The sequence below is a fragment of the Nansenia antarctica genome (assembly GCF_963989245.1).
Source record: "Nansenia antarctica genome assembly, chromosome: 2".
In the NCBI taxonomy this organism is placed as follows: domain Eukaryota; kingdom Metazoa; phylum Chordata; class Actinopteri; order Argentiniformes; family Microstomatidae; genus Nansenia; species Nansenia antarctica.
Window position 1 is genome coordinate 59848706 of NC_137675.1, and position 11656 is coordinate 59860361.

Consider the following 11656-nt stretch of genomic DNA (forward strand, 5'->3'; position numbering starts at 1 on the left):
AATCTTCTCAATGTAGCCTATTATTTGTGCTTTTAAGGGTTTTAATATCCTAATTACCGTGATGAAAGACTGCTGCATTGCATAGGGACATATAATGGACTGTACATAACTCATTTCCCATGGCTAAACACATTGTACCCAGCAACACTTCTAGAATATGAGTAAAGTGAGTTTAAATCATGAGGGGTGTCATACTGAGTGTTCTTACCTCTTTACTGTGGGCCAACAGTTAAAAGTGCCTCATCGGGGGGGTAACAACATAAGAAAATGTTACTCACTTATTTATCAATGGAGATCATTTCAGGTCATTTGAGATATGGATTTTTGCCTAATCAGCATTATGAGCATCTGTTTGCCATTGTTATGAATTTCTATATACAGTCAACATCTTCTTCTGTCATAATGCACCACTTCTCCCCGAAAATTGTTGCAATTACAAATGCTTTGGTATTCACATGTTTATTTATTTTGTTTGCATTGCAACAACTCAAAAAAAGCTGAGAAAAAAAGCCAAATCTGATATCATTTCACACAGTCCAAAAATGGACTGTATATCAGCAGGAGATGTATCGGTTGTCTGAAGTCTGCCCCCCATAAATCGGCATTGGTACCGAAATTCCAGTATCTTTTAAGTGTTTTTCATGGTAGTTAAAATTTAAATTAAATTAAATTAAATTTAAATTAAATTAAGGTTGAGACAGGAAAGCCACCTTTTTGTAGAATGACATCCCTGGGAAATTGACCAGTTGCGAATGGCAGAGACCAGAATAATTTCATTAGGCCCCATGACCACATTATTAAGCCTATGTGTAGGAAGTCTTTCTCACACTGCCCCTGCCTGCAGCTCACAGTCTGGGGTTCCGGAGAGACCGCTCAGAAGTACACGAGGCGGCGGCTAAGGGCAGGGTGCTTCATCTGCAGCAGCTCATCCAGGGAGGGGCAGCGGTCAACAGGGTAGCTGAGAACTCCATAACCCCCCTCCACGAGGCCTGCATTCACGGCCAGACCCAGTGCGTCAGACTGCTCCTGGACGCTGGTGCACAGGTGTGAGAGCTACAGAACGCCAGTGTGCTGCTTTCATTATTTCTGTGTGAGAGATTGAGGATGTTTGAATTGTGTTTGATAACATTGAAACAAATATTATAGAATGTATCATGCAGAGCTATCTGGCATTTTTAACTGGTGTGCAGCTGCATTGTTCATGTTCATGGTGTGTGTGTGTGTGTGTGTGTGTGTGTGTGTGTGTGTGTGTGTGTGTGTGTGTGTGTGACACAGGTGAATGCACGTAGCATTCATGGTAGTACTCCACTCTGTGAAGCTTGTGCTGCTGGAAGCTTTGAGTGTGTGAAACTGCTTATAGAACACGGGGCCAAAGTCAACCTTCCACTGTTTACCAGCTCACCCCTCCACCAGGCCTGCATGGGAGGTATGTCACATTGTCTTGTTCTGATTACAACCTCATCATTTAGGGGGACCAGCAGTCTTGAGTACTTCACACAACATAAAGACACGCATGCCATCGGGATAATTCACTCAAGCCTTCAAAGTGTCTTGAACTGTGACTCACTGTGTGTTTGTGTGTGATTAATAGGTAATTCAGATTGCGTTCAGGTCATGATTGATGAGGGGGCTCTCATTGAGGCCCATGACTTTCACTTTGGGACGCCGCTACTTGTAGCATGTGCCAGACAACACTTTGACTGCGTCAAGTTGCTCCTAAATGCAGGTGGGCCCCTTTCTCTTTAAGAAACTATTGCATTGACTTAGGTATACCTAAGTACTATAAAATAAAATAAAACATCTTGATGCAGGTATAAATTCTCAAATAATGTTGTGTTCAACTACTGATCTTCTCATCCACACAAACTTTTCAACCTCTCAAGGTGCAAATGTGATGGCTGAAGACATACATGCTGATTATGAGACGGCACTACATCACGCAGCTATAGGGGAAAATGTTGACCTGATTGATCTGCTGGTGGAGTTTGGAGGGAATGTGTATGCCAAGGATAACCTCGGCAAAAAGCCTATCCACTACACCAGTCAAGGGTCCCCCTCAAATCTCTGCCTAGATGTCTATGAAAGTGAGTTTATTCATACAACATATCCTTTCATGGGTAGAAAAAATGGGATTAGCCCATCTATAGAAAAATGCAGTTGTTTACATACACAGAATAGTTTTGATATCCAGCTCATCAGTCAGTTTTCTTTCTTTCTCAGGTACACCCCTCAGTCTACAACACATAAGCAGGGTGGCTCTGAGAAAGGCGTTAGGCAGAAGATCTCTGGAGGTTCTGTCCAAACTGGAGTTACCCAATCGCATCATCAGATACCTCTCCTACATGCCACCTCCAGTGGTGGAGCTGTCTAAACTTCACATTTGAGGATCACTTTGGAGATAATAATAATACATTTGTTTAAAATTGTTTGTTTTTACCTATTATATTTGTGGTGCGAAATTGTGTGTTTTTTAAACTGAAATAGCTGTTTTTATATTGTTTATAATGTGTTGTTTTTTACCTATTGTACTTGTAAAGCTGTAAACTTTGACGTAAAGTGCTATATAAAATAGAGTTATTATTATTATTATAATGCTTTTACATTCACAAGAAGAACCAGAGGAAGCCAGATGTGTAAGTCTACAGTATGCTACAGTATGGCTTGGACTTGACTTTGGAATAACTGGCTTTTTTTTCAGCAGATCTCTATTGTCATGTAAGAACTGCTTTCAGTTTTGCAACCAAGTGTGACTACCTGTAAGTCAAATGACAGGATGTGGCAAATAGCCAGCAAAACATCAGATACGGTGGGTTAGAGTTATCATCAGCTGCCTGGGACTTGTTTTTGGTACATAGACTTTCAGAATATGGCTGTAGACTGTTCATCAATGGCGCTTTTCCACTACAGGGCCAGCCCTGTTCTTTGGCGCTTTTCCATTTGTCGGCTCGGGTCAGCACGGCACGGTAAAATAGTTCTTGTTCGGGATGGGTAGCGAAAGTTGGGGAAAGGTACTTTTTTGCCAGGCTGCGTGTGACGTGTGACGCTGCACACCGTTGATTGGTCAATGGAAATCGTCATCCCATGTTCATAGATTTCTTCTCTAACCGCCATCTTTAAATACCACAACAGATTTCGCTCTCGGAAAATGTCACTTACTGTTTCTGTTATTAATAAAGATTAGAATAATTATGCTAACCATCGTATTATCTTAGTTTAATGTCATTTCAATGCATCACAGAACTTTTATTTACAACAAGCATAACAAAAAAATCGCTATTATGGCGATGTCCTGTGCCTATGCTGTTCCTCAGTCCAGCGGCAGTCAAATGCTGGTAGATTCACGTCTTGCTCCCTTTAACACATGTCGGCGTTTCCCTGGTTGCGAGATCTAAACTACTAGAACTGAAAGCGGCAGGTAACAGGCACATAACATCCATATGCTGTATATATAAATAAATATATTTGACTACCAGCAAGACACCGGAGCACTCGTATCCATAACAAATGCGGCGATTGTATGAGCCCCTCGTCAGTCAGCCTAGATAGGACTTTCCGTTTAATGGAGGAAGCATGATACTCACGAGTTAATCTCGCTTTTCCCACCGTTGATGTATTAAACAATCTAAGCAATCTAATCAGAGCAGTTGTTATTGTGTAATATTATTGATGGATGTGCCATTTTTGATGGAGAGCAGTGAACGGATGACTTGATGTGAGCATGTATTTGACTAATGCCGATAGATTCGCGTCTTGCTCCGAAACCGGAGCTGTCTACAGCGGATTCTACAGTGTTCCTTCAAACTACCGTAATTCATGAACTATTATGCCCAATCTAAAAAATTCACATTGTGAAGAGTGACATGACTCACTTTTGTTGCCAGCTGTTTAGACATTAACAGCTGTGTACTGAGTAATTTTCAAAGGACAATGAATCTATACTGTTATTCAAGCAGCACACTGACTACTTTAAGTTATATCAAAGTTTCAGTAGGATAATGTTATCCCCTGAAAGGATATAACAGAATATTTGCACAAATCTAAAGGGTGTACTCACTTTTGAGATATACTGTATGTCAATCAATGCAAGTGGATGAGGTCAAGTTGGTCATTGGTTCTAAGCCCTTATTGCTCAAGATTGTAAGACAATAGTAGTGGCTTAACTCACAGGTTGACATAATGTGTAGTTACAACCTCGTTGTAAAGGTGACTAATCAGGCTTTCCAGTGATATAAAATACAATACCAATTGGTATTATTAAAGGGGAGGAATAATCGACCGGAATAACGTTTCTGAACTTTTTTTGAGGAGTTTATATAATTCACTATATCAGAAGTCAGAAGTTTACATTGACTAATTTGATTGTGAAAATTCCAGAAAATGATGTCATGGCTTTAGAAGCTTGTGATGGGCTAATTTACATTATTTGAGTCAATTGTGGATCTCCACAAGTCTGGTTCATCCTTGGGAGCAATTTCCAAACGCCTTAAGGTGCCTTCATCTGAACAAACAATAGTATGCAAGTATAAACATCATGGGACCACGCAGCCGTCATACCGCTCAGGAAGGAGACATGTCTTGAGGACCTCAAGATGCTGGAGGGAACAGGTACAAACGTATCTATATCCACAGTAAAACAAGTTCTACATTGACATAACCTGAAAAACTTGCTCACCAAGGAAGAAGCCACTGCTCCAAAACTGACATGAAAAAGCCAGACTACGTTTTGAGTTCATCTCTAGGGGACCCTACATTCTATCTACTGATGCAGCCTCCTGTCCTCATCCTTTGGGAGGGAGGATACGACAGAAATAAGACAGAGGAAGATAGAGAGGTGAGGGAGAGGGTTCACAGGTTGCGACAAATTGATACAGTATGGGTAGTCTGACTGGGTGGATATGAGGGGAAGGGAGGATACAAAATGATGGTCAGAAACTGAAAGAGGGGTAACAGTACGGTTGGATGTATGGGAGGATCTGGTGAAGACAAGCTGTTTGCCCGCCTTATGAGTCAGAGGAGAATGGAAAAAAGTAAGGTTGAACGAGGAGACAAGGTTAAGATGGCCAGACGAGTGAAACTTCTCTGACGGGATGTTGAAGTCACCCAGTAGTGTGAGCGGTGTGCTGTCTTTAGGGAAGCCAAGAAGGACATTAAGACAGACTGACAAGTGGCACTGTCAGCACCTCCACTGAACGCACACAACACGCACACGCACACGCACACACACACACACGCACGCACGCACACACACACACACACACGCATACACACACGCATACACACACACACACACACACAGGAGGAGAGAGGGGATAGAAGTAGAGGGAAGGGGAGAGGAGAGGAGAGGAAAGGAGAGGAGAGGAGGGGGGGCTGTGTGTATTATTTTGGGAGATGTAGAGGTGTTAGAGGTATGTGTGTGTGTTGACTAATTGTAGGATTTCAGTTGTGATGTATTCACCGTTGCCATGGTTTTGTTAACGCTATGCATACTGGGTATTGAAGATGCCATGTTGTACTGTTAGGTTGATCTAACGTGGGGCTCCACAGTAGATGACAATAAATACTCAAGTTACAACCGTTGTCTGAGTAGTACATGTTATACAGGTGAGGTTCCTAGTCCTCAGGATATAACATCAGTTACCGTATATGAAAATAACTATTGTACTTTCAGGTCCAATGCACACTACCCCAACATCACCTGACACCCTGTCATTATCCCTATATGACACTTGTCTGATATCAAAGACTTGAGATTATTTGTGTGATTTGATCCTAGTTAAATTGTTACGTAACTGTTGAAAGAAAAGTCGGTTTTGGATGCACTGTAAAACACGCTTCTTATTATAGGCCAATGCACCCTTCTACATCACCTGACCACCAGCTACAGTACAAATACTTAAAGGGATGCTCCACTTCTTGTACATTTCCCCTTGGTTTGGCCCTGACCTTGGGGGGAGAGAGCCATGACGAAAGTAACATGGGACAAAAGTAAATTACACACTTGCCTAATTTTTGTTTGAATGTCAATTACACCTCTTAGGTCCTCAAGTTGTCCTGTCGTAGACACTGCTGTTTTGGCTCCACGTATTTCTGCCTTGTGAGTTGTCATTCCACATCTGTAACACTTGGTGTCGCTGTCGGCTCTCTCTCCGTCAGCATGTCTGCTTCTTCCTCGCGGTTTCGATTCGTGATCAGCACGCGCATTCCTCCTAGGGAAGTGAACATGACTGTCTTTCGCGAAGTCGCATGATTTAGCCAGTTTTCTCAGTTTTCACAAAATCTATAGACTCGTCAGGAAACTGAGCTCTCTGTCTAAACTTGTGTCTTTCCTAAACCACATTTCTGTGGTGTGAAATATGCATAGGGCTGCAACAGTGTCTGTGCATAATGTACCTTTCTCTCCAGGTAGATCAGCAAACATCCTGAGTGGGCGCAACAGCGTAGCTCTCCTTCCTGTGCATGAATAGTTCCACTGGCGATTTCAAAGAAATTGTAATAGTCCTTCTACAACATGAACTCTGAATAAACCAGATCCTCCGAGGTTCAGACGTACATACATACAGTATGTCAGCGTAAACGTACATATTCGTGCAATAACATGTGATTTTAGGGCATATATAATTAACTCTACAAATATCCAAGTCTAAACATGATTTATTTTACCTACAATCTACCAATAACACCTCTAGTATACATATCAAGTGAATTTCAACCCTGAGGGATGTCATGCAAAGTATTTTGGGTCATTTACTGTGGCCCAGCAGTTCAAAGTGCCACCTCTAGATTGTATAGGGAACACATAAAGGACTGTAGGCTACTGGACTGGACAAGAGCCAAGAACACTGACATATTAGGCTACTTGGAGGCTTGGAGTTGTTTTGAGAGCAAGCCTCAGTGTGAACACTTAAACGCAGTAACAAAAAGATGCAGAACGGAGCATGCAGATGCAGAAGTTTCAAAGTGTCAAGTGCTCATTATTGGGGAAACTTCCAACAGGTAAGGTCATATTACTTGTACCTGTAGAATATGTAAATAGAGCGGATGGTGTATAGTTTGATGTAGTGAAGATTTAACCCTCGGGTTGTGTTCATGTTTGCCCCCCCATCCTTGGTGTTCCCGGTCTAATTAGACCGGTCTGATTAACTGCTTTATATCTCCAAAACTACATGGTCAAATTTGCTAAATTTGGTACCTGGTGAAAGCTGAGACCTGTGAGATGTTAAAAAATGAACATAGATATGACCAAATTACTGTAATGTGACTAAATACACAGTAGAAATTGAATATTTCATTTCCGTTTTTGAGAATTTCAAATAAGGCCAGTTACTCCCTGAAACTCTATATATCTCTGCCAAACAACACATTGGATCAGTTCTTCAACATCTCAACATATACTGTGCAAAATTTGATGAGAGTATCTCTCTCCCTCTGGTTGACACCAGCGCAGGGGGAAGTTCAGGCTTGTTCTTCCTCACTGTCCCCACCATGGTGAGCTTGCGTTTCAACAGCTCCTGACCAAGCGCATATGAGGTGAAAAAGTTATCACATGTGATATTATGCCCCTTGAGACCGGCTGTCATGTCCAGCACAACACGCATGCTCTGGTTTTTTTCTGGCCTTCCATCAACAGGTTTTCCCGTGTAGACCTGCATATTCCAGGCATAGCTGCTCCTGGCATCACATGCTGCCCAGATCTTGATTCCATACTTGCCTGGTTTGCTTGGGATGTACTGCTTGAAGGGACAGCGACCTCTGAAACGGACCAGGCGCTCGTCAACTGTCACCTCAGGGCCTGGATTGTACATCAGTGGTAGGCGCTCCACCCACCTGTCCCAAACGTTCCTGATGGCAGCCAGTTTGTCATTTCGCCAGCGGCCAGGTCTTGTATCTCTGTTATCAAATCGGATAACTCTCGACAGGACATGAAACTGCTGTAATGACATAGTGGACCGGAATATAGGCCTCCCGCACTCCGCATCCCACAGACTCTTTGTAGCCTCATTGTTTGACCGATATACTCCTGCTAAAATCAACAGACCTATGTAGGCTTGAAGGACTACCTGGTCCAGTGCTCTCCATGTGTCCCCAAACACACGCCTCCCCTCCAGGTTTGTCATGTCCAGTACAATTTCCTCAATGGACTCAGGTAAAAACAGTTGGAAGCTGGACTTGATGTCATCCACACGAGATGTAGCATACCGCGTTGGTCCTGGTGTCATCCTTATGATGTTTTCCACTCTCGCTCTGCTTGCTCTATCCTGGGAGGATGAATACCAGAGCAAGTTGCCACCCTTGGACTGGAATGTCACCTCAGGTGCCTGTTCTTCAGGTGCCTCTTCCTCAAGGGCCTCTTCCACAGGGGCCTCTTCCTCAGGGGCCTCTTCCTCGCCGTCTGTCTCATAACATTCTGGATCGAAGTCAGGATCGGTGTTGTCTTCCAATTCTGAGACATCCTCCTCTATCTCTGGTTCAACTTCAATCTCCTCTTCATCTGGTTCAAAAATTCGGTCGAGAGCCTCTCTGACAGATAATCGCTTAGACAGCCGCTTACTCATTGTGTTCACATAGTGAATTCAGAGCAAAGCACAAATAAAGCTTTATATAGGGGGTCTGTGACAGTTTAGTCTGGAAGGTGTGGTTCACGTGGGGGGATGGGCATACTGTATAAGCACGGGAAAGAGAAGGGTTCCCATAACAAACACCTGTTTCGTTTGATACATTTCAGTGTTTGTTATGGGAACCCTTCTCTTTCCCGTGCTTATGTGTCCATCAGAACCATACCTTCCAGAGTTATGGGAACCCTTCTCTTTCACCCCAGGTGAACCACACCTTCCAGACTAAACAATGTTTAGTCTGGAAGGTCTGGTTCGGATGGGCAAATAAGCACGGGAAAGAGAAGGGTTCCCATAACAAACACCTAATTGTTTAGTTTGAAATGTGTCAAACTTTATATATGAGGTATGTGAACAGGTCTGATACATCCTGGAATGTTGTAGCTTGTTACAACTTGTTATCCATTAATTTCCCATGGCGGTCATTTTTGACCGGGAACACCACAGATGTTACAAAGTTGACTAAAACCTCAAAATTCAATGCCAGTGGTTAGTCAGCAATTGTATATGTTCAAATGCCTAGTGTGGAGGATATCATAAGGCCTTGAGGCAATCAAATGTAAAACACAATATTTATGATTGATGAAAGTTGCCCTCGGTCAGATTTGACCGGGAACACAACCGGAGGGTTAAGAAGTGTCAATTTCATAATTTCCTTTAGAAGTTGGAACTGGTAATCTCATCTATCTATCTATCTACACCTGTCAAGTCGGGACAAATAGTAAAGTCAAATAAAGTATTGTTTATTTGTCATTTGATTGAATACAAGTACACAATAAAAACGAAAACGAAATGCGAAATGAGTCAGAGCAGCTCTCCAACATCAATCAACATCAACTATGATGTAATAAGGATAATACCTCAAACATAAATATAAACTGTAACAACATTTAGCTAACATACATCCATCCAAAAAAACAAATAGCCCAAAATATATATTTAAAAAATGTAAATAGCCAAAACGCGGTAACGCGAGGTGTTCACCATACTCCATCTCCAACTCCCATTATGTTACTCTCTCTCACTATACGCGATCAAAGTGTGGTGGTGTACTGTGCGTTGACAAATATTGATGGCTATAGCTTGTAGCGCAGGTTTGGATGAGATGAGATTGACATAGAAATATACACTCATAGAACTCTTTATTAGGAACATCTGTACACCTTCTCATTGATTCAGGTGGTGTAATGGGGAATGTTCCACTTACACTTTGGGCCCGTTAATCATCGCTTCAGAATGCCACAGCCTATTTGAGTATTGTTGCTGACCATGTGCATCCCTTTATGGCCACAATGTACCCAATGTACTTCTAATGGTTACTTCCAGCATAATAATGCACCATGTTACAAAGCAAAAGTCGGTTTCATGAACATGACAATTGAGTTCAGTGTTCTTCAGTAGCCTTCCCAGTCACTAGATCAGAATCCAATAGAATACCTTTGGGATGTGGTAGAACGGGAGATTCACAGCTTGGAAGAGCACCTGAACAATCGTATTATTAGTATTATGCACCCAGTATTAGCATCATGTTCCTAATAAAGTGTTTAATGAGTGAACAAAAATGTGTATTAAGTGCGGACGGGTAAATTAGCTGTAGGTTTTGTGTCATTTACCTGAGATCCGATCATTTTCATGCCTTTCACTCACACTAACCATGTTATTCTCCCATCAAAAAGCACCAGAATTGCTTGTAAGGTGGTATGTAAAATGTTCCTCACAACTTTTTTTTGCAGCACCCTCTCGAAATATACTTCGTACGTCCGGGCACATAGGCTAGATACACCATCCTTTAAACATCATTACACATAATCTCTATTCGACAAAAGAAAACTCAATAAAGTTAGGCTATGTGAAAAGGCATGGGCTGGTCAATCATAAGTGTATTGCAAACCTTATCTCAACTCATGACTTATTATTCTCAGCATTTGAGGTATTCGTTGAGTCAAGAAGTCAGAGTTGTCAAAATCGGTATATTTTCAAAAGTAAAAGTAAAAGTGGTTTACTCTCGTCTTGAAGAAGTGGAACACAGAAGCGGAACACAGAAGCACCGTCGCCTCCAGCTGGAGAGCAGAGCATCCTCCTCCTCGCGCTGCTGTTCATTTGGGTCACGACGGAAACGAGGCGGATCCACGCGCCCTGCTCCTCCCACGGACGACGCGGGCCGGTTTAAATACCCCGTTAGGATGCTGCAGCCAGTGGATTGGAAGGATAGTTCACCTGGACGTTTACCTGTGCTATTTCCACCCTGGAATACTGAATCGAGCCAGCATTGAAGGATACATTCCCACATAAAGGGAAGCAAAACAGAGTAAGTATCCTATAGAAACTTGAAAATGTTGACTGTGAGGAGTAGAAAGTAATATTACTGTATAGACCTGCTATGCAATGTCAAGCTGCTTCGACTTATTGTCTGCTGCTTCTAATTATGATAGCCAGTGTCGAATATAGAAATATCTGCCTGTTTTGTTGTGGAATAGCCTATAGGAAAAACGAAAACAACTTTTCGGCTGTGAGAATGGTTAGACCTACACCTGTTTGAATATTATAGAATAATAAGTTGACAATCAATGTTTGAATTTAAGGTGTAGACTACAAGTATTGCTATTCCATATCTTATGCTACAACTTGCAATAGGATGTTGTTAAAGTTAAACGTCTTTGATTTTCTAAACATTTAGATAAAACATTTTTATTTAACACATAACATGACACCTTTATGTGAAGTGTGTTTTAGCACAATTCTCAATCAAAATGTAGGCCTAGCACCGTATGAAAGAGCAGTGCACATTCACAGATACAACATCAGCCTTCAGCTGTAGTCGGTCCCCACATCACAGCACCTTGTGACATGTCCCCATTTTGGGGTAAACGGTAAGCTTGGATGGGCACATGAATTACTCCTTATAAGGTATTATATTGGGAAGTCCCTACATCCCGCTGTAGGCCACCAAGACACTGTCACTGAAGAGAAGGTACCCAAACATGGTCATCCCAGAATGGCACCTCAGCTGTTTTATTGTAGTGGTTATCATTGTGATATTTTACATA

The 11656-nt window shown here is 42.1% G+C and overlaps 1 protein-coding gene across 1 annotated transcript; it reads left to right on the forward strand.

Moving 5' to 3' along the window:
• Positions 1–542: 542 nt before the first annotated feature.
• LOC308150372 (ankyrin repeat and SOCS box protein 13-like) lies at positions 543–2384 on the forward strand (the record flags this gene model as incomplete). Its single annotated transcript, XM_080523212.1, has 6 exons — positions 543–549; positions 845–1044; positions 1276–1426; positions 1592–1726; positions 1884–2084; positions 2221–2384. The coding sequence occupies 6 exons, from the start codon at positions 543–545 to the stop codon at positions 2382–2384; spliced, it is 858 nt and encodes a 285-aa protein (XP_080379338.1).
• Between the last annotated feature and the right edge of the window lie 9272 nt (positions 2385–11656).